At 36.9% G+C, this 25,117-nt stretch overlaps 1 protein-coding gene across 1 annotated transcript in view; it reads right to left on the bottom strand.

The window, feature by feature from the left end:
- The window catches only part of LOC124566579 (protein dopey-1 homolog), a 378,074-nt gene that overhangs the window by 304,493 nt on the left and 48,464 nt on the right, over positions 1 to 25,117 (bottom strand). Inside the window, exons 3-9 of the mRNA XM_047131121.1 lie at positions 15,915 to 16,005; positions 12,709 to 12,895; positions 12,027 to 12,192; positions 9,418 to 9,607; positions 8,718 to 8,893; positions 2,394 to 2,544; positions 1,088 to 1,221 (exon numbers count right to left, since the gene is read on the bottom strand). Of these exons, the coding sequence (XP_046987077.1) occupies positions 1,088 to 1,221; positions 2,394 to 2,544; positions 8,718 to 8,893; positions 9,418 to 9,607; positions 12,027 to 12,192; positions 12,709 to 12,895; positions 15,915 to 16,005 (1,095 nt within the window). The remainder of the gene's footprint in view (positions 1 to 1,087; positions 1,222 to 2,393; positions 2,545 to 8,717; positions 8,894 to 9,417; positions 9,608 to 12,026; positions 12,193 to 12,708; positions 12,896 to 15,914; positions 16,006 to 25,117) is intronic.

The following is a 25,117-nucleotide window of genomic DNA, read 5'->3' as shown; positions in this document are numbered from 1 at the left end:
GCCGGCCTTGGTGCCTTCAAATTATCATCTTTACGCCTCCCTGAAGGACCATATGAGTGACATTAAATTTTCAACCTATGAGTCGGTGCAGAAAGAGGTTCTGAATTGGGGAAAACAGCTGGCAGGAGAATTCTTCCCGGAGGGCACAAAGAAGTTTGTGCCACAGCTCACCACACGCGTTGAATGGATGGCGATAACAGGGAAAAATCATCAACAAGTGTATCAACAATTTCCTGTGGTTTATTTTCAGCACACACACAGAGAGAGAGAGAGAGAGAGAGAGAGAGAGAGAGAGAGAGAGAAAAAAGAACATCATTTTCACCAAGAAATAATACCTTGGAAAATGTATTCTCAACCAAATGCATGGGAAAATTGCATGATGATAAACATATGTTTTACAAATTAACACAAGTATTCAGTATGAAGAAAGAGGATGGAGAAGCGGGGGTCGGGGAGGGGGGGGAGGGGGGGGGGGGCAACAACTACCATTCTGGGCAATTCAGACAAAAACATAATACAACCAGTTATACCAGTGCATCATAAGGTCGAATACCAAAACACTTTTTACGTGGTTCATAATAGAACTGAACTGAGGCAAAGCACACAATGTTGGGGGCATGGAAATTCAAATGAAAGAAAAGGGTGATGTATACGTACAGATAGTACAACAACTAAAAAAAACAGCAGGTGTGTGTGTGGGGGGGGGAGGGGGGGGGGGGGGAGATATAAGGCGTTCCACCATAAGCCAAGCAAGAATGCTGACTGAAACTTTTAAAAAGCAGAAATGCTGACCATTAAATGAAAAGAAGATTATGAAAGTAACTAACAAAATATTTTGACTGGCAGCCACTAAAAGAGAGAACAAAGTAATCTTAATTAACAAATGGAGTATAGAACTCAACTACTGGAATGGCTGTTGTCCGCAACTAATTTACAAGAGTTGTAATACACAAACAAATATCTGCAAAAGAATGTTTTCCACAAGCTCAGCTAATAATTGTCATTTCCATATCCTTCTCTGTGGCTCAACACCTTTCTATTCAGCGTTCTGCACGTAATGATCAATCGAAAACAGTAAATTACATACCTGAAAACTTCATACAGGATATCATCTAAAATCTCAGGCCCTATGTCTGGCTTGTCCAAGAGAGAAACCAAAAGGCGATAAGGACGAACATCTTGTGGATGACTTGCACTCTGACTTAGAGTAATTTTTATAGCCTATAACAAAAGATTATATAACATTATAACACCCATGACAGACAAAAGGATTTAATATGGATGGTATAAACATTTAGACTAAAAAAGAGCTGCCATTATTAGACACTTTTATGGGTAAATTCAAATCATTACAGAAATGCATTATATCTTTATACATCTGTCATCTATTTTGAACAACAATATTTCTCTTCTCTCCTACATTAATAGTTAACAATTAGCCCATAACCTAAAATAGCTTACTGACACAAATAAAATACCTTGGATATGTATAATGTGAATTTAACATTTAAAAAACTGAAACAGTTAGTTACACTGGAACAAATAATGCAAAAAAAATCATGGTAATTTACACTTTGTGGCTGAACTATGGCAAAGTGATGTGTTGCCCCAAGTCTACCTAGCTGAAAAATTATGGTTGTGACTGTTGATACCATATAATAGTTTAATAGTTAATGGTGGAAAGCTGTTTATGGGTTTTTGTCATCTGTTTTGCATGTAATTCTTATACGGGTGGATGGATGGATGTCACACATTTTCAAGGTGGGACTGCAATAGCAGTATTACTGTTGTACCTGTGTGGGAGTGGTGCACCACCGAGTAAGGAGCACTGTGTAACATCGAATCAGAGTCAAATAAGCAATCTCCAACAGTATATATGACTGATGTTTCTCTGTAACTAAATCTTGAAATACAATAAGTGATTGCACATTATGATGCAATATAAGTCTTCATTACAAGAAGAAGTTGTATTCTTTCATAGACATTTGGAAGTGCTCAAAAATTCTAAGCTTTCAATGCAAAAATAAATGCAGCAGTGACGAAGACCACAATGCTGCCCAGATGTGTTCCAGGAATTCAGAGCAACATCTCAGAACTGCATGATGTCAACAGATCTAAATCTGAACATATAATATAACATGACACATTTAAGAAGGGCAACATTGCAACTGATATCAATATCAATATGAAATAGTGGCACAGAGCTCAGGTGAACATTAGATTTGTATGTCAATTTACCATTTTAAGTCAGCTCTTGCTCTTTTATACATTTCTACTATAGAGCCATAAATTAACTAAAAATGACACAGCATTCATGAGGAGCTCAGTTCTATATCATAAAATGAATTTACAAAATACAACATTGCACATTTAGGCCTATCTTATATGCATACCTGAATCAAGAGATCTCTGGAATACATCTCAAAATATGGTGAGGTATTGGATGAAGTAGATTCTATGCTGCGAGATTTCTTAACAAGAGGATGTTCTGAACTCAGTAAAGATACATTTACTTCTGATCCTAGTAGCCAAGCAAATAAACGCCTGAAAACAGTATTTCAATTAATATTTTAAAACACAATTTATTAACACAGAAGACCTTACTTATTACTGACTTACTCCTTAGCTGATACAAAATGCATTCCAAAATTCTTAATTGTACATGGGAACCATAATATAAACAATTCCATCAAAGTCTTTCTATTGTTACACCGTTGCTACTTTACTTCACTCCTAGACATTTCCTGGCATACTTCATGTAAAATACCTTGGGACCTGCACAAAAACACATTCTCATCCTGATTGTGGAGCAAGTTCACCTCTCTGTTCTGAAGGGATGGCCACATTTGTTTGCTGTCGTTTGCAGAACTGCAAGCTTCATCCAATAACAGTGGCTGTCTCAGTTGTTCATACACTGATTTTATTACTCATTATTCTAGCCAGAGGCTACCGACTTGTCACATTATTGGGCTTCATGATGTAATAAGTTAATGTGATCATTTGCAAACATGCTAGCTACAGCTTAGAAGTTCTGCTTGTGCAAAGGCAACAGCTGTTAAACTACACCTCGCCAATCACATCATTGCCAAACAGAACAGAACCCCCACCACTGCCACTGCCCCCTCAGCTACTACGCAGTATGTGCAGATATGGGCCACGTTATTTTGTGCTTTGACAGACATAATACCAGTATGCAATTTTGTCATATGATGACATGTTGGAGACCGTGGCTGTTTTTGAAGACAAATGTTGATCGTGTTAGGACAGCAACCAGCCACAAATTTACTTTGAGTTCCTTTATTCAAAGGAAACCGTTACCGGTTTCGAATCGTTGCGATTCATCATCAGACGGTTTACACGCTTTCTTTCTACATTTGGTGTGTTTTTTACAGATTAATTGTCCTAAAATATAAATAAAACACAATTACAAACACGCCACACACAGATGGTTGAGTTGCAGATTTTCGTTGCATGTGACTTACGTGAAGCGTCGGTTTCGAGTGATTGTTTCTATAACGTTCATCCAATCGATGTAAATGCATTCCCACTGCATCCTCGTTGTTGCACACGTAATAGTTGTCACTGTACACTTTAGATTTGTCGCTGAGTTCATTCCAACCACGCACAACATGTTTTGGTACATACAAAGAGCTTACAAACATATGGGTGTCACAGATGTTATGATATATCGTAACATTTGACGATGATGTCCTATGTTTGGAAAGGACCATATATTCTTTTACAAAACTGTAATGTCTTTTACATTAGTGTAGAGAGATTGAATTTTTTTTTTATATATATATATATATATAAATCTGTTATTGCTAATTTAATTATAAAGTTTTTTATATATATTTAGAGCTGTATAGGTAAAATAGTACATTATTTTATTACATTTGGCAGTATGAGAATTATAGTAACATATAAATTTTCTACTTGATCTGCAGATAAGTGTATTAATATTATTTGCTTTGGAGGCTGGAAAGTAATTTTTGGAAATTTTTCAGGAAAGGGGCGTTAGCCAACTCTGTTTGTTCGTTAAGGATATAGTCTGGGGTGCTGTTTTTGTGTGTGTGTATTTCTAATTCTTCTAATATATTCATAGTGGCCCCTTTTTCTGTTAGATGTAAAATCTTTAAGTTGTCCTCAATGTTACCAACTGAATGGTTTTCTTCAGCAATATGGGCTGCAAATGCTGATTTGTTCAAGTTTCCAAGTCTTAGGGCGTCAATATGTTCTTTATATCTAATTTCAAAACTTCTGCCTGTCTGTCCAATGTAGAATTTTGGGCATGTATCACACTTGAGTTTGTATATTCCTGATTTACGGTAGGGACTCTTGGAGGTGTTTACATCATGTATCACTTTTTGTTGTAATTTATTTTTTGTGGAAAAGCTGATTCTGATATTTTTCTTCTTTTTAAATAAGTTTGCTATTTGGTATGAAAGTGGGCCTATGTATGGGAGAGTAGCATATTTAGGTTTGGCTTCAGTGGCACACTGATTTGGCTTGAAGCGACTGCTGTGAAGTGGATCTGTTGGTTTTGTCTGCATTTTGTTGTGGAGTTTTTCTATTATTGTGGGTTTATATTCATTATTATGAGCAACTGTTTTAATTATGTTGATTTCATTTTGTTGGTCTGTGTCACTCATTGGTACTTTTTTAATTCGGTGTAGCATCGTTCTGAAATATGCCATTTTTTGTTGGCGGGGGTGGCAAGATGAGTTGCTAATACTGACATCTGTGGTGGTAGGTTTTCTGTAAATACTGAATTGATGTTTATTGTTACTATTGCAAATTTTCAGGTCAAGAAAGTTAATGCTTTTATTAGTTTCATGTTCAACTGTGAATTTGATATTTTTGTGCATTTTGTTAAGATCTGCTGCTAATGTATCTATTTCATTGCTTGTACCATCAAAAAGCAGTATTGTATCATCAACATATCTTCTGTAGTATATTATTTTGTTTGAGATGTGCTGGTTGGCAGAAAATGCAGACAAAACCAACAGATCCACTTCACAGCAGTCACTTCAAGCCAAATCAGTGTGCCACTGAAGCCAAACCTAAATATGCTACTCTCCCATACATAGGCCCACTTTCATACCAAATAGCAAACTTATTTAAAAAGAAGAAAAATATCAGAATCAGCTTTTCCACAAAAAATAAATTACAACAAAAAGTGATACATGATGTAAACACCTCCAAGAGTCCCTACCGTAAATCAGGAATATACAAACTCAAGTGTGATACATGCCCAAAATTCTACATTGGACAGACAGGCAGAAGTTTTGAAATTAGATATAAAGAACATATTGACGCCCTAAGACTTGGTAACTTGAACAAATCAGCATTTGCAGCCCATATTGCTGAAGAAAACCATTCAGTTGGTAACATTGAGGACAACTTAAAGATTTTACATCTAACAGAAAAAGGGGCCACTATGAATATATTAGAAGAATTAGAAATACACACACACAAAAACAGCACCCCAGACTATATCCTTAACGAACAAACAGAGTTGGCTAACGCCCCTTTCCTGAAAAATTTCCAAAAATTACTTTCCAGCCTCCAAAGCAAATAATATTAATACACCTATCTGCAGATCAAGTAGAAAATTTATATGTTACTATAATTCTCATACTGCCAAATGTAATAAAATAATGTACTATTTTACCTATACAGCTCTAAATATATATAAAAAACTTTATAATTAAATTAGCAATAACAGATTTATATATATATAAAAAAAAAATTCAATCTCTCTACACTAATGTAAAAGACATTACAGTTTTGTAAAAGAATATATGGTCCTTTCCAAACATAGGACATCATCGTCAAATGTTGCGATATATCATAACATCTGTGACACCCATATGTTTGTAAGCTCTTTGTATGTACCAAAACGTGTTGTGCGTGGTTGGAATGAACTCAGCGACAAATCTAAAGTGTACAGTGACAACTATTACGTGTGCAACAACGAGGATGCAGTGGGAATGCATTTACATCGATTGGATGAACGTTATAGAAACAATCACTCGAAACCGACGCTTCACGTAAGTCACATGCAACGAAAATCTGCAACTCAACCATCTGTGTGTGGCGTGTTTGTAATTGTGTTTTATTTATATTTTAGGACAATTAATCTGTAAAAAACACACCAAATGTAGAAAGAAAGCGTGTAAACCGTCTGATGATGAATCGCAACGATTCGAAACCGGTAACGGTTTCCTTTGAATAAAGGAACTCAAAGTAAATTTGTGGCTGGTTGCTGTCCTAACACGATCAACAATAATACCAGTAGTTCACCAAAAATCGCACTAACCACTATATTTTGCATATAATGTATGAAACAAAAGTCATCTATACTGATTTTATTTTGTAAAAAGAAAAAAACAAATGCTTTCAGCTATGCCACTACATGTGTTTTTATTCTTGTTGACACATAAGAATTAGAACATCATGAAATAATGTTACAAAAATTTTGAAAAATATTTTTCTAAAGACAAACTTAAATACTACTTATAGAAATTAAGGTGCCACATATGGGAAAATCAGAGACATCTTTGGAGAAGAGAGCTTCAGCTTTATGAATACCGAGACTTCAGTTGGTTAGCCCATGCTAAGCAAAGATGGGATTGATTCCAGAATGAGATATTCACTCTGCAGCGGAGTGTGCGCTGATATGAAAGGTAGGAGACGAGGTACTGGCAGAAGTAAGGCTGTGAGTACCGGACGTGAGTCGTGCTTCGGTAGCTCAGTTGGTAGAGCACTTGCCCGCGAAAGGCAAAGGTCCTCGAGTTCGAGTCTCGGTCGGGTACACAGTTTTAATCTGCCAGGAAGTTTCAAAGATGGGATTGTTTGAAGGTGGAAGGAATACACAGGAGGCCCATACTTAGAAAACAAAGGTGTGGTGCTGACAGTATATTAACAATCTATATCTACATGTACATCTACATCTACATTATTACTCTGCTATTCACACTACTGTTCCACTCTCAAATGGCACGCGGGAAAAATGAGCGCTTAAATTTTTCTGTGCGAGCCCTGATTTCTCTTATTTTACCATGATGATCATTTCTCCCTATGTAGGTGGGTGCCAACAGAATGTTTTTGCAATCGGAGTAGAAAACTGGTGATTGAAATTTCATGAGAAGATCCTGTCGCAACGAAAAAAGCCTTTGTTTTAATGATTGCCACTCCAATTCACGTATCATGTCTCTGGCACTATCTCCCCTACTTCGCGATAATACAAAATGAGCTGCCCTTCTTTGGACTTTTTCAATGTCATCTGTCAGTCCCATCTGATGCGGATCCCACACTGCACAGCAATACTCCAGAATAGGGTGGACAAGCGTGGTGTAAGCAGTCTTTGGTAGACCTGTTGCATCTTCTTAATGTTCTCCCAATGAATCGTAGTCTTTGGTTGGTTCTACCCACATCATCTACATTAAAGTTCCAATTTAGGATATTTGTAATTGTAATCCCTAAGTATTTAGTTGAATTTACAGCCTTCAGATTTGTGTGACTTATCGCGTAATCAAAATTTAGCGGATTTCTTTTAGTACTCATGTGAATAACATCACACTTTTCTTTATTCAGGGTCAATTGCCACTTTTCACACCAAACAGATATCTTATCTGAATCATTTTACAATTCAGTTTGGTCAACTGATGACTTTACGAGATGGTAAATGACAGCACCACCTGCAGACAATCTAAGACAGCTAATGAGATTGTCTCCTATGTCATTAACGTAGATCAGGAACAATAGAGGGCCTATAATGCTTCCTTGGGGAATGCTGGATATCATTTCTGTTTTACTTGATGACCTTCCGTATGTTACTATGAACTGTGACCTTTCTGATAGGAAATTACGAAATTAGTTGCATAACTGAGGCAGTATTCCATAGGCACGCAGTTTGGTTAGAAGACGCTTGTGGGGAATGGTGTCAAAAACTTTCTGGAAATCTAAAAGTATGGAATCAATTTGACATCCCCTGTTGATAGCACTCATTACTTCATGAGTATAAAGAGCTAGATGCGTTTCGCAAGAACGATACTTTCTGAATCCGTGCTGACTGAGTGTCAATAAATCATTTTCTTTGAGGTACTTCATAATGTTCGAATACAGTATATGTTCCAAAACCCTACTGCAAATCGACATTAGTGATATGGGCCTGTAATTCAACGGATTACTCCTACTTCCCTTTTTGGGTATTGGTGTGACTAGCAATTTTCCAGTTTTTAGGTACGGATCTTTCTGTGAGCGAGCTGTTGTATATAATTGCTAAATATGGAGCTATTCTATCAGCATACTCTGAGAGGAACCTGTTTGGTATACAATCTGGGCCGGAAGCCTTACTTTTATTAAGTGATGTAAGCTGCTTTGTGACACTGAGGATATCTATTTCTATGTTTCTCATCTTGGCGGTTGTTCTTGATCAAAATTCAGGAATATTTATTCATCTTCCAATCAGTTTCATGCCACATTTGCAAAGTACCTGCGTGCATTATTCACATGCTATAAGCCTGCCTTGGAAAAGATCAGTTTGGATTCCAGAGAAATGTAGGCACATGCAAGGCAGAACTGACACTATAGCTTATCTTGGCAGATAGACAGAAGAAAGGCAAAGCTACATTTACAGCATCTGAAGGCAGCAGGGACAGAATATAAAGAGAAAAAAGTTATGCACCTTGTGACAATTCTAAACTGCATACCTGTTCAGTGACATATCTCTACGAAGTATGGTAGTAAGAGAGGCCGTTACAAGTCGTACCACATCAGTGCGCAATAACTGGTTATTGTGCATGGGAAATCCCACAAGCAGCAGGTCGAGCGCACTGCGCTGCACCAGCACACTAGTGTCTTGCATACATGCACACAGTGCACTAACCTTAAAGAAAAGTTGAGACTGATCACATGGATGAACAACTTTTACTGTATTTTGGTTTTATTTCTATAGAATAATTACAAAATTTAAAATTTCTAGATAATAATTTTTTACACACCAATAAACTTACTAACTGAACGAAACTTCACTTGCAACAGTCCACTACAATATTTAAGAAATGATCTATGTAGGTCATGGAATGAAGTACCATCACATTAATCGTGTTCAGATACAAGGAGGAACAGAATGCATTAGCAGTATAAATTTTTCCCTATCATCAACTACAGCAGTGATTAAGATACTAATTGTTGTCTGGAGGAGGAGAAGTAAAAGATCAATAAGTAGCCACACAGTCTTTATCATACAGACATCACACAAGAAAAACAGGGGGTGGCATGATTACACTATTCAAAATGGCAGTCTGACACGAGGAAATTTAATGGGAATATAATTTATGCTTTCTTACTTTGTTGTGTCATCATTACAAACAATAAAAACCAAAATGAAGTATAAACGGTGCTTATTACCATAATGTCAACATTGGTCCCCATGATGAATAACTGATCTTCCATAGAAAGCCTCTTGTTGAAGTGTGACAGAACATAGGATATAGCAGGGAGGCGTATACCACTGTTTGCTGCTATGCAATCCCACAGACATCCATAAAAGTGGTTTGGACCTACTCCATCACAAACTTTTTCTAACAATGAGGTAGTTCTGAAAGAAACAGACACTTTATGAATAGAACAATTACACTACTCTCCACTGCACAATTACAGATGTCTGAATTTCAGTGATTTACTTATTATTTAATAGTTTCAGGTATAAACTATATCCACAAAACATGATTCATTTGATGTTAGCATTTAGCTACTGTTTTTCCAGTAACTATGGTCTGTTGTAACATCCTTAAGCCAATAAAAAATGCTTGATCCTTGAGTAGCACCATTTTGTTAATTTTTCCTGCATAATAAATATGAACATTTGGTTTGAAAGTTAATATTTGTGTTCAATTTTTTCCATGCCTGTCTCCTGCCACATTCTCATCTTTATTAGATCATATATGTCTTTTGGAGACAACTTTTTATAAATATTTATTCAAAGCATAAAACACTGCAACATTTATATAAGGAAATTAGTGGTCAGATAATAAATATAATGAAATTACAATGAAATCCAGACCATTAGCTGCTTACAAGCATTGACAAGTATCAATGGGAACAGTTGAGAATGTGTGCCCCAACTGGAATACGAACATGGGATCTCCTACTTACATGGCAGACGCTCTATCCATCTGAGCCACCAAGGACACAGAGGATAGCGCAACTGCACGGACTTATCTCTGGCAAGCTCCTTGCGAGACCCACATCTCCAACTTACTGTCCAGACAATACATTTGTAGTGGCCCTGCCCACTATACTCATTACTCGTGACAGTCAATCTACCGATTCCCATAAGAGTTTGAGCAATACGAGTGCATCCGCACTCAATAAGATCATTGGCCGGTAAGCCTTATCTACAGGGTGGCGCACGAAATGTGTTACCATTCTGTTTTTGTATATAAACTTTATTGTCAATACAATCTGAAAGGAACATATACTACAATCAAGAGCCAGCCATGGAGATTTGTTCTAACTCAGCACATGCTCAATATGTCCACCATTTCGTTTCCTAACTTCCTTCAAACGAACACTGAAGTTAGTGATTACCCTACGGCACATGTCTTCTGTAATTTCACTGCAAGCTTGAAGAATAAGTCTTCTGAGCTCCATTAAATCACGTGGATGTTTCGGGAAAATTTTTTCCTTTAGGTATCCCCAAAGAAAAAAGTCACATGGATTAAGGTCTGGACTATTGGGGGGCCAATTTTGTCCGTCACTGAAGCGGCCTGGAAACCTGAGTGAAATGATCTGCATGTCGAAATGCTCGTGTAAAAACTCCAACACAGTGTTTGCAGTATGTGGCCTTACTCCACCTTGCATGAACCACTGCGAGTTGAAGGGCAAGGCAGTAGCAAGAAGCTATGGAATGAAGCTATTGTGAAGCATGCTCAAATAACGCTCGCTGTTCATAGTTTCTTCAAAGAAAAAGGGTCCAATAAGTCCGTGACTGGAAATTGCTGGCCACACTGTAATCCTCGGAGCATAATGTTGCCGTTCATGAAGCACTTGTGGGTTTTCAGTGGCCCAAAAGCGTACATTTTGTTTGTTAACCACACCGTCTAAATGAAAATGTGCCTCGTCTGAAAACCAAACGTTGTTGAGAGTTTCTTCCCTATCATCCGCCCACTGAGCAAACAGTAGTCCCTGCTGCTTGTGTTCTTCAGTGAGCTTCTGTGCAGAGGTCATCTTGTATGGGTACATATGGAGGTCACTTTTAAGAATGCGTTGAACGGAGCGCCTGGATATTCCCAGTTGCACTGCTACCTTTCTACACGATTTCCCGGGACTTCTCTGTACAGCTACTCGTACCGCTTCAATATTCTTTGGCGAACAAAAAGGCTTAGGCCGAGGTCGCTTCGCTTCCAATACTGTTCCTTCCTGTACAAATTTATCATACAACCTGTGGATGGTCTTCTTGCAAGGGACCCATCGTGTGTTAAACTGTTGTCGAAAACGCCTCTGAGTCACACCATGGCTTTTCGTTTCATGAAAAAGTAACACAATTGCCGATCATTGTTGTGTCGTCAGTCTTACATTGTCAGCCATTGCTGCTTACTAGTCTCCTAGCAGCATTATCATGAATTACACGTCAGTTTGTAACTCATTTGTTTTTCCAAACTCTGCTGGTACTGCTGTAGAGATCTCAGCAGGGTATCGAATGTGCTTCGTAAATTGTGAAAGAAACAATTGGTAACACATTTCGTGCGCCACCCTGTATATGAAGATGGCATCTGTTCTTTCGGACATGTCTGAAAGAACAGATACCATCTCCATATAATAAATATTATGTTTGTGCAGTTAACGGAAAATTAAATGCATATAGTTCCTTAAAAGTAATACATACGATTGTTAGGGAAGCATTATTCAATTTATGTCTGTAAACCTTAATAGAGACACTGCAAATGTCATCAGTTTCCATGAACAGTATCAACCATAAACCACATCCACTGAACATAACTGACTTGCCAGCTCACCTTTCAAAATGATCAGAACCTTCTTCTAAGCCTGGCAGAACACCACTCAAGAAACCACTAAGTCCAGGTCTAAGTCTCTCTCCCAGAGGTACAAAATGTGTTTCATATACAGTGAGAAGAGAAGGACGGACATTCATGGCAGCATGGCCCAGAAGTGGAAACAAGCCTAAAATTGTAGATACATATAATTATTTTGTGGCTCATTATAATATATAACCTAATAGTAGTTGCAAAAATTTGGATGTCCTTATAATTACAATTTGGAAAATAAGATTACAAAATAAATTTTGAACCAGACATTATAGATGAGAAATTGATAATTGCAGTAACTATCATCACTAGAAATTTTTTACAGCAGGCTTTATTCCCTAGCCTAGAGGGAAAGGAACAAATATCACCACATTATATAAGTTATGATTGGCAATTTTGGAGGACACTAATACAAGAAACCACTCAAAGAAACGAAGTTAATTCCTATTCTAACTTTACAGCCAACATTGTCTAGATTTAAGTACTATGTTTGCTGCTGTAACATTGTTCTTTTCTTAGAGGAACAACAGTCAGTGCACCATTTTATGAACACATACAACATGCTTTTGTCCATAAATAATAAAATCTAAACAGAATAGTTATATCACAAATTCAGTGCAGGATGAATCTGGAGGAAAACTTGCAGACTTACCAGCACTATAAATGAACAGTTCATGGCTTAAACGATTTGTTCCCATACATTTGAATATTATATCATAAGTCTCAAGAGCTTTTAAATGAACACCTGAAGGCAGTGCTGGATGCATACACTGTGCAAGACGCTTACTGATTTTTATACGGCGTGGAATAACTGGAAATTTCATATAATTCAGCAGCACCTGAAAAAAAAAGAAAGAGACAGAATGAAATAAATGGAAAAGTCCAGCATTCTTACAGTGATATTTCAGAAACAATGCTACTAAATGACGACATTAACTGAAAAAGGAGGCTATAAGCTAACAACACAAAAAAGTAAAACAAGGTTACCCGAATACAGCCCAATTAACAGGTAATTCTAAGAGAATTAGAATATGATATGAGAATCGGAAAGCAGCAGACAGGTTTGGATATTTCGGCAGCATAATACCTGATGATGACAGAAGTAAAAAGGATATAAGCCGCAGACTGGCAACAACAAGTAATTCCAACCACTGACATGTGGAAGAATAGTGACAAACTTTGCTCCATCACTTCTACTAGAAGCTATAATTCTGTTGCTAAGCTTTGTTGTACTTTCAGTAAACCAGCTAAAAACTGTTGCAGTGGTACCAACATGGGACTTAATTGCCCATGTACTGCGTGATGCACTGCTTCTTGCAACACGGCTACCCCAATTCTTGTGACCCTTAGGCAGTCTGCTATTGAGCATAACAATCTTATTACAACCATTCTCTTCTCAATCATGTTTTATCGATTTCATGTTCTATCTAAGACATTGTTTACTACTCCCATGGTATTCTTTACATGATGTATCAGTTCCACAGTTAACTCTCATACTACCCGAGTGTTATGCAGCACATCTTGTTCCAGATTCATCATCAGCTGCGTAGTATGCAACTCCACATCTGTCCTATCTTCATCCGCTGCAGCTTGTAATTGTCTTAATGTGTTGGTCAACTCTTACTTTTCCATCTGCCTCTAACCACCTGTGTTTCCTACATATGTACGTCTGTGGTGTCATGTCTACAAACAACATGATGTGGCTATTCCTTCAACACAGCTATACGTAACTTGCTGGTCTGTCCACAGGAACTTTATTTAAATCAGTGGTGCAAACTTGGTGCAAGATAAGCCCACGGAAATAAGATGAAGCACTGGTTTATTCATGATGGCATACCAGAAAATTCCAGTCACTTTCCTGGAGAGACACTGGACAATGCAATAACAGATGGCTAGTTAAAGAAGGACAGGTCTATCTCTTCTTGCAACATCAACCTGTTAGATTATTGTCTATGGGTTCGCCTAATGCAATTTCCATATGCTATAGACATTTATGATGCAAAAACACAACAAAATGTTGGGAGAACCTATAAAAGCTTTTCACAAGTTTGCAAAAATCCAGGGTTTGTGTACACAAAATGAGACTTTGAAGAATGTCCTTTCGTTAATAACAAGTGCAGACTTTATGTACATTCATCATTATGTCCTTTTTCCATCTTCCAGTGGTGTGTAAAAGTATTTTTGCTGCATGCCATACATCTGGTATGATCATATGAGTCGATTGCTTGTATTATTTCCATGTGTTCTTAAGTTTGTATGACATAACTGAAGTTGAACAAATGTGGGTTAAATGTGGATATATTGGTGTAAGGTGTCACCCAGGACTTGCATTCATCCAGATGCATGAAGTAAATCTTCTAAAACCATGAAAGTTAGCTGGTAGACTGTCTCTTAAGATCAAACCAAAATAGTCCTTGTGTCCCCAGAATGGCAGACTGAGCAGCCCCGTCAATGCGAAACAGAATGTTGTGATTTTGTTCTTACATGTTGAGTAGTGTTGCCACCCTGTCAAGTTCAAGAAGACATCAATTCTTTGAGCTGACACTTAAACAAACTTGAAAATTTCTTTTTACTTCTAGTGCAGAAATTTGTAAACTTGTTTTCTGACAGTTCTATAGAGGTTGATAGATAAACATACAGGAAAATAATGGCCATGTCCTTCACCATCTCCACCAGTTACTTGGCCACATTGTGAGGTTTAGGCTGAATAGACAAAACATATACTAGTATGCAGATTAAGCTGTGCTGGGGGAGACGTCATTCTCAAAACTGGTGACAAACATCAGCCACACACTTTGCAGCCCTGTCTCGTGTTTTGAGTTGATCTAGTGAGCGAGTAGAGAGGTATCCGAGGAAATGTGACTAACTCTGCACACAGGGTGTTGAATCTGTTCATTTGTGATTGTAAACAATGAAGAAACAAACATTTATGGTTTCTGTCACATTGTAGGATGGTACCAAAACCACTGCCAAGCCATGGGAAACACCATATTTATTACAAACTGCATGACAAGCAAATAAACATAAATCACGTAGTGACTGCAAGGGCCACATTTAGTACCGAAGACACTTGTCCATCCTCTGCTGGAATATTGCCAGGTAGGATTGACGGAGCACATCGAAAAAGTGCAAAGACGGGCAGCTCGTTTTGTGTTATTGCGCAATAGGGGTGAGAGTATCACTGATATGATACGTGAGTTGGGGTGGCAGTCACTAAAACAAAGGCGGTTTTCTTTGCGGCGATATCTATTTACGAAATTTCAATCACCAATTTTCTCTTCCAAATGCGTAAATATTTTTTTGACATCCACCTACATAGGAAGACATGATCATCATAATAAAATAAGATAAATCAGAGCTCGAATGGAAAGATTTAGGTGTTCCTTTTTCCCACACGCCATTTACGAGTGGAATGGTAGAAAAGTAGTATGAAAATGGTTCGATTAACCCTCTGCCAGGCACTTAAGTGTGAATTGCAGAGTAACCATGTAGATGTAGATGCAATTGAAAAGTTTTTGCAACAGGAAATATATCTCTAACAGATGGCATGCAACTGATCATGGGATACATTCCCTGTATTAGAGTCACTTGAATACAACTGTAGCACACACAAAACACCAGTAGCCTTGCATCAAGAGGAAAACATCCAGCAAAACTATGGAATCACTGAAAAACTAGTTGACATAAAAGTTTTCTAAGTATCATAATATATCATAATGTAAAAAAACTATAACGAGAATCCAATGTTTCAGCCATGGGTTTCTTCTGGATCTACTTAGAAAACTTCTGTGTCAACTGATCCTGGCTGTGGAAGCCTATGCAATTATACTGAAAAACTACTTTATTAATTTAACTTACTTTATTCAGCTTCCCAAGAGCAGATATTAGATCTGCCCACTCACTAGTATATTCAAAGTTTTTCAATGCTTTGTCAACAGCAGAAACATACCTACAAAAATAAAAAAGTAAATAAATAAATATAGAGTAGATCAAATTTATCACAATTATGGTATTAGTACATGACAACAGAAAAATTATCATAACTAAATAAAAATAATGTTGCAGCAATAGAGCAAGACTAAGTTTTTGTATTTTCCCATTTACTTTTCAAATCCCAATAAAGTTCATGACAAATCACAATTTTTACTGTACCATGTATGAAGTGGTTTTTTCTGTTCCATTAATAAGCCAAATCTGGAATAAAAGACTATTCATAAGTTGTAATTAATTTAATCTCACATCAATGGTGTCACTATAATGAGTGTACAATGTTATTATCTCATTAAAATTTTGTAAGCACGTTTTTGTGAGGTATTCACTGTATTTCTTTGCGTGTCTGCCAATTTATAGTTGAGAACATCTTTGCAAAACTGTACCAGAAATGAATCACACTTCAGACCTTATGTTCTGCTCTTTATACACACTTGATCATGCTATTGCCCAAAGTTGAGGTTAACTTCATTCAATAGTCACAAAAGTACTTGCAAGACAAATTCTTCACACAGAAAATATAGTTTCTCAGTGTGTTATCAATGAAACAAAGCCTTTCACACGCTTTAGAAGCATCTGATCTAACATGGCATTAAATCAATTATGAAATACCATTTCTGGCCAGTCCTTACCTTCAGGAGGTGAAATGTATACCTAGTATCTCCAACAGACATGTTTTAACATAGAAGGGACACACTACTTCCCTTCCATAACTAATAGGTCCTTCGTCAGGGGGATAAGAAGGATATGTCAGGGAAAGTTAACAAGACACACGTCAAAAATTATGACATTCCCAAATCCTTGTTCCTTCCCCAAGAGTTCTGTATCTGCAGTCATTCCCACCACAAAAGCTGCCCCACGTATCCACCCACCATGACTTACTCCAGCCCATCCACTGGTAAATCTTACATCACCAAAAGCAGAATAATATGTGAAACCACATGTCATTTACCAATTAACATTTTCATTGTACAGCTTTTAGTGTTCAGGAATCAGCATCACTAAGCTAACTGAGCACATGCATAGACACAGAAGAGCTTTTTATTTTTATTCATTCATTTATTCAGCATAATTACGGCTTTCGACTTTTCACACTAATTAAGGCCACAAAAGTAGCTTCCTTTCTGATTGTACTTCTGGCAAAAAAGTTATTCTTGTAGCTGGAGCCCAAGGATTTTATTAATAATACCTTTTGCACTGTTGAAGTAATATTTCCATAGAAACTTTTATCGCTAACACATATTTCTTTATACCCAATCAAGAAGAAAAATTACAATCATCATACATTTAGCTTCAAAAATTTTTCAATATAATGAACTTCCTTAAACATTTTCCATCCCCTAATTTACCCCCCCCCCCCCCCCCTTGGGGTTTGTATTTCCAAAAACAGTGAAACACAAATCTTTTTTTATTTTTAACAGAGAAGCCAAACACAAATTTTCATAGATTGAGCTTTGAAATGCTTTCATAACGAAATAATTTCATAAAAAAATTTCATCCTGTATTTCACTCCTTTAAAAAAAAAGTTTTCTTAAATTTTTTCCCCATGCAAAAAGTCAAATATCAATTTTCATAGATGTAGCTTTAAAAATGTAGTGCTTTAATAATGATTTATTTAAAAAAGAAAACATTCACCCACTATTTCACCTCATTACAGCTTTAACTGCCAAAAATGCTGAAACATGAATTTCTTTTATTTCTGGCAGAGAAGCCAAACACTAATTTTCGTAGTTCTAGCTTCAAAATTGTCTTAATTGTGACATATTTTCAAAACACCTTTCATCCCCTATTTCACCCCCTTAAGAGAGTAATTTCGAACAGTGCCTTCTTAAACGATTCCTACAGTATAACATCAAAACCCTCTCCAAATTTCAAGTTTCTATCCTTAGCGATTTGGGCTGGACGATTATGAGCCAGTGAATCACTCTTGCCCTATTTCCCTCCTTAATGTTTCAACTGTCAAAAACAGAGAAACACGCCATATCTAAGTGAAAAACGAAATACAAATTTTAAAAGATTTAGCTATAAAAATGCTTTACAATGAAATACTTTCATACATTTCATCTCCTATTTCACCCCTCTAGGAGCTGAATTTTCAAAAACAGTGAAATGCGCAATTTTTTATTTCTAACAAAGAAGTCAATTACAAATATTCCTAGATTTAGCTTTAAAAATGCTTGTATAATGAAATATTTCCATAAAAGCTTTCAGCCCCTATTTCCCTCACATACGGATTGAATTTCCAAAAACAATGAAACATGTATTTTTTATTTCTAACCAAGAAGCCAAATTCAAAATTTTATAGATTTAGCTTTAAAAATACTTTCATAATGAAACAGCTTCATAAAACACTTCATACCATATTTCATTCCCTTAGTGGATGCATTTCCAAATACACTAAAACACATATTTCTTTATTTGTAAACGAGAAGTCAAATATCAATCTCCACATATGTAACTTCAAAAATGCTTTAGTAGTTCTTTAATAATGATTTATTTCCAAAAAAGGCCTTTACCCTGTGAGTTATACCAATTTTTGTAAGTCTAGCTTCAAAACTGCATTAATAGCAACATATTTTCAAAAAACCTTTCACCCACATTTCAGCTGCTTAGGGATGGAATTTCAAAACAATCCCTTCTTAAACGATGCCTATAGTACAAGATTAACAGCATCTGCAAATTCTGGGTTTCTATCCTTAGTGGTTTGGGTGGGCGATGATTAGGCAGTGAGTGAGTCAGTCACTTGGGATATTGCCTTTTATATAACAGAGATTTATTCCTGGGGCTTACTAACATTTCAAAAAAATCTAATGCTACAAAAATGCTTATAATGTAAAACTTTATCAAAGCTGAATGTGTATAATTTGGAAATATGCCCAAACCGTACAAGTATTTCAGTCCAGATGCATTCAATACACTTTCATATGCTAATATTTTTGTATAAACCTATACATGCCTAATGCGGAAACAGCATGCAAATTTTAAGACTTCATTAACAATTCATTGTGTAATGTCAAAAAAAGCTTACACAGTACTGCTGTATTAGAAATACATTAGTTATTCAAGATTCTACAAGGACACTGCTTTTCACACAATGAATGTACAACCTTGCCAATGCTGTTAAGTGGTGCAAAACCAAGAAAAGAGGTTACTCGCAGCTTGATGCTGCGGGTGTGGACATCAGACCATGCCACTCTGCACAACAATGAACAAGTGATATGCGATGTTAGTACATCTAAGAAAATGGTTCGTTTGTGAGCACTCTGTCCTTTGGCGTGTCTCGCTTTCGATTATTATTGGCATGCCCGAGCGCACAATGGAACATTGTTTCACACCTACGAAGACTCTGCTGCAATCTGTGCAGTGAAAGAGGTGGCGGTGTATTAACCAATGGTTTTACCTGGTAAGGTCAAGCATCCCAAAGAAATGCACTACTACCAGCATTATTTTCTATCAGTTTCAGTTGACTAGTTAAGTAATAACGTGATGTCAAACAAAGAGTAGGTGTTGCTAACACTTAACAAAAAGCTTAAGGTAGTTGGGATGAGTGGGAAAGACAAACATCCTATGCCCAAGATAATGTTGTGTTTCAAATGTGGTAAAACACAAATTTATGAACTTTTAGAAACAAGGATAAGATATGGGATTAACAGATAAAAACAAACAGGCAAAGACGAAGAAGACGGGAAATGAAGAAATTAACGAGATAGTGTGAAAATGGCTCATAAGTGCACGAGCAAAAATCTTACCTTTGCTTGGGCCCATGTAGCAAATTGAGGCTCTGAAAGTCTCTAAAGAACTTGGAAGTATGGAGTTAAGGCATCAAAAGGATGGGGTTTGACAGTTTAAAAGTAGGAAGAACATTGTGTGGAAGGAAGTGTGCGGGGAAACAAGAGATTTTAAAATGAAAATGTAGCAACAGAATGGAAGACAATATCGTACAACCTAATTGCAAATCATGACCCGAAAGAAGTGTTCAGTACCAATAAAATGTGACTGTTTTATAGGGCAATGCCTTCAAAATCTCTGGCAATTCAAGGTGAAAAATACTCTGCCAGAAAAATGTCCATGGGAAGTCTCACTGTCTGCTGAGTTAGGTGAAATGGAGAAGCCACTACTGACTGGAAAGGCAGCAAAACCGCATTGTTTCAAAATCATGGCTGGGCTCTTTCAATGCCAAAATGAAAAAAGGAAATTACCGAGTTTTTCTTTTCCTAGACAATCCAACATACCAGCCAAAAGTCATATTATCAAATACTGTGAAATTGGCTTGGTTCCCGCCAGGTTCAACCAATCTCTCAAAACCATGGACCATTGGTTTATTTACACATTCGAGTCCCTTTATAGGTGATTATTGATGCAGTCTCTTTTCTTGGTGTTGAAGAAGCTGAAAGTGTATTTTCTCTTCCACGGTCAGTTTCTGCCCCGAATGGAGTCAACTGAATTAGATTGGCAGTAAGGGAAATGAAGCCCAAAATTGTTACCCAGTGGTTCAACATAAGGGGATTTGGAGGTCAAGAGCAAGATGCTTCTGTGGCCACTGAAGTTTCAGAAAATGCAGCAGCAATTGTTGATTAATTAAAATGCAAAACATTTAATGTAATGCAGATGACTACATTCTAAGTGATGACTTTCTGCCAAGTCACTTCACTTTCACTTTAGCAAGAGCTTTAATAGAAATTCGCAACACAGAAGATGATCAGTAAAACAACAAAGGAAGAATAAGAGCAAAATAAGGTCTCTAGAAAAAATTAATACACCTTGAGAAGATACTGCATAAATAAATGATGTTATGCAATTTATAGCACACACAAATTTTCTCAATCTGCTGAAACCATCATATAGTGCAAAAAATTGTGTAGGAAAAACAATTTTGAACATGAAATTCAAACTGGTTTCCCTCTTGATATGTTGCAAAAAGTGTGAAATGTGAAGCAAATATACATGGAAATAATATGTATATACATACAACAATAAACAAAAGTAGAGTAAAAATACAGAAATACCATATTATTTATCAATTAGTGTAATAGTCTCGTAATCTATTTTACAATATACAGTAAATGAACATCTACTGTGTAGGATTGAAGGTACGTAAATATGTGCATAATTACAAATTTATAATTTTGTATATGATACTTGACAAATTTTAAGTAGCCTGGTGAATTTTTCGTAATCAGGAAACTTGTCCAATTTGGAAAATTATTTTAGTCCCATGCAATTTTGTTTTGAGCAAGTTTTACTGTACTACAACTACTTTCCACCCCTGCAAAACTACTATATAACCCCTTCACAAATTACCCAACTACTAATACAAAAAGCTATCTGCCTTGTACCCCATTTCTGAATGTGCTCTATAGAATGACTCAAGTGGCCTGAATGCCTGCAGCACCACACAAGCCATTCAGATCTTCTCACCCACTGAAATTTCCCTGAATTTCAGAGGCGGAAGCTTCCTCTCCAACAGATACTTGCGTACAACCACTCTCCTAGATTTATTCTCCATTAACATGTTTTCCCCATTTTTTCCTCTTTCCTCCTAGTTCTTAATCACACCATTTATTTCACTTCTATTTCTCTTCTCCTCATTCTATCTTTATATTTCACTCCATCACCTCTGGGCAGGTTATGCTCATTTCACAATAATTCCAACAACTGTGACATCATTTTGATGTCACGCACAATATCGACGGCCACATGACTGGCTATCAACTTTGTGACGAAGAAGAATTTATGAGTATTACTTCTCGATTCGCTTGCAGCAATTTAAGCTGTCATTTTAGGTTCCTGCCTAACCACACATTTGAAAGTCGCTACATATTCAGAAATAAAGAGACATATATTTGTGAGAAGAAAAATACAAATTTTATTGCAGCTCATTTTAGTCGCAGCATTCAAAGCTGAACACTTAGTTTCCAATCTAATCATACACTCAGAAATTGCTACATATTTGGAAATACAAAGCCAAATATTAGTGAAAAGGCACAATATAAATCATTTCAGTCACAGCAATTAAAGCTGTATCTTAGGTTCCTGTCTAGCCACACCCTCAGTAAACACCACACATTCGAAAATAAACAGCAATTTAAAGTGTTCTCTTAGGTTCCTGACTAACCACACATTCGATATGCGGCACACATTAAAAAATAAAGAGCCAAATATTTGTGAGAAGGAAGAATATGAAGTTTATTGTTGCTTTTTTTAGTTGCAGCAATTTAAACTGTCCTCTGCGGTTCCTGCCTGACCACATCTTAGGAAATCACTAAATATTTATTTCATCCCTCATTCTCAGATCAGACGAATGTAAATATTGCAGAAAATACTTGTATTATATTCATAAGGAAATAATAGAATGTGTTAACAACGCTAACATGAAAAAAAAAATGCATGTAACAGGATGCAAATCAACTACTTTTGATTCCAGAAACTGTGATGTTATTCATTATGCTAGCACTTAACCATGTGATGTTTAACTCCAGTCTTGGTCGTCATATTCTATCTTGAAGAATTGTATCATTGATGCATTATTAAGTGACATTTAATAACAATGGTGATGTGTTTGTGATAAGTTTTCAATGCTCCATTACTTTGAAATGGCATACTGCAAATCACAAAACAAGTTAGTTTCGTTCTTAATTTGTAAATTATTGACAATAATAACTCATTCCAAAGAGAGCACTCTTATATGAAGGCATAAGTTGCCGATAAATCATTATGTGACATTTTATTACAGCAATAATTATAATAAAACACTCCAAGTTTTTTTTTTTTTTAAATCATCTCTGGTATGCCCGCATGAAATCTTGTGAGATGTTCGTATCGAATGCTAACTAAAGTCGACAGCCTATCAAGCACTCATTGATACTGTGTGTGACATCAAAAAGGCATCACATTTGTAGAAACTGTTATGAAACAAGTAGTACCCATGCTTCACCTCCTGAAAGTAAGTACAGGCCAGCCATTCTGCCTTCCAAAGTTGAGTCAGAAAAGTTGATCCCTGACATTTGCAGTGGGCTGGGCATGATAGCTTCGAGGGACTACCTCAACTAATAACGTGATGCAATTTTGTAAACATCTGTATGGCATCACTTCATTGTCAAACGTCCATAAATGGCTACTGTTTCTGACTGCAGCCATTAGTGCTTTGTAGTTGAAAGCCGGCAATAGTGCTGCAATCAGTCGAAGACCTTCTAAGAGCTTCTCAATGCAGTGTTTGGAATAAACTCAATAACAATAAGTAAAAATATTTAATTGTGCATTCTTAGTAAAGAGTGGAAACAATGTTGGAAGTCCACTGACCTAAGGTGTTTGGAAAACTATACATAAATGAAACCTGTGACAGTGAAATTAATTCCACTTAAGTCTAATTAGACCAGCAGGAAGTGCACTTATCACGACATGAAGTTACCCAAATAGAACATTGGTACCATCCATTCTCAAGTATATATTAGCTCTGTTTTCAAGGGCCAAAAATAAAAGGGAGATGGGTTTAATGAACTGTTGGTAAAGAGATTAGTAAATACAAGGCATAAGCTCACAAAGGATACGGATGGCAAAAGAAATAAACAATGACCTTTCCAAGGAAAATATCATGGCAATCAACATAACTGATTTGAGGAAACCTCATAAAACAAAAACATGAGTGGCTTCACAAATGTTTGGATCCCAGTCCTCCGCAATCAGACAGCATCAGGGGCCAATCAGCACACTGTCATGGAGACGGTTCTCCAACTGTGGTCTACAATGAAGTTTTGGTGGTGAGCAATTTTTGGTAACAATGTGACATATTAAACAGTATCACAAACATGCAGACCTTTCTGGACAAGACAACTTCTGCCACTACAGGTTGGCACATCTAATGTTCTTATCCAGATATCAACAGTATATTCAGTATGTTACATGGATTGTGTCTAATAGCAGTACCTACAGGTATTATGTCACAATGATGAGTGTGTTGCCAAAAAGCATGAGACGACATTTGAGTAAATGAATTTCGGTAGTGCAAGAACCTAGAAACAGAAAGCATTTCTGTAAGATGTCATGTCTTTATGACGGAAACAGGTGACTGTATATTTATTCTTTTCTGAACACACTTTACTGGAGAGAGAGAGAGAGAGAGAGAGAGAGAGTTCAGCACAATATCACTTTATTTATGAGACTCAATTCACCTGTTGGGAAACCTGCTGTGCTCTGTGTCAAGAGGTAGCAAAAGCAAAACATCACATGAGGTAATCTGATGATGCCTTACCCAGGTAAATGCATTGTTTTTGAACCAGTGATGAGCACTGTACAACCTGGTACAGTTTTCTAATATTGAGCAAAAGAGTGGGTTCTTTTAATTGTCAGCACTTCACTTCAAACATATGGCAAATAATGGTACACTTTACGAAAATGAAAGCAAGGGATGGAAAGAAACACCAGGTGCACACTCACTATTTATCCCTTCGGGCATCAATCAGCATGTTGGAGAGGCTGTTCCAGCAGTTGTTGAGGGAAAAGATGTAACCAACTACCGATTGTAGTCACATTGGAACAAGCAATGCCTATCGTCTGAGCTATGAGGTCGTACTTGGGCCCTTATGATGACCGGCAGAGAAGATTCAGAAGGCCAACCTTACACACAGAGATTCAAAGTATTCAATTTGAAGCATTGTTCCCAGAACTGATCATAACCCTCTTGCTCTCAGTCAAGTGGAGGGACTGAACCAGAGACATTGAAGACTATGCTGTGAATTCCTAGACATGCACCGTTAAGTTGAGAACTGTGGGGTACCCCTAAATGGGACAAGTGTGCATTACACTTCAGATCACATGCGGGGTGCACTGAAGGATTATTTACTTTAGGCAACTTTCAGGATCACATGTGGGGTGCACAGAAGGATTTTTTTACATTAGGCAAATTGCCATCCAGTCCAGATAATGATAGTCATAGGAAACCCAGAACTGTCAGTGTAAGATCCAAAAAAATGCCCCCTAGAGGCAATAGTATTAAAATCCTACTGACTAACTGCCATCGCATTCATAGCAAAGTGACAGGGTTTGGAGCAATCCTAAAAAGCTGTGGAGTTCAC

Source organism: Schistocerca americana, chromosome 1 (assembly GCF_021461395.2).
Source record: "Schistocerca americana isolate TAMUIC-IGC-003095 chromosome 1, iqSchAmer2.1, whole genome shotgun sequence".
Lineage (NCBI taxonomy): Eukaryota > Metazoa > Arthropoda > Insecta > Orthoptera > Acrididae > Schistocerca > Schistocerca americana.
This window is presented reverse-complemented; position numbering and strand designations above follow the sequence as displayed.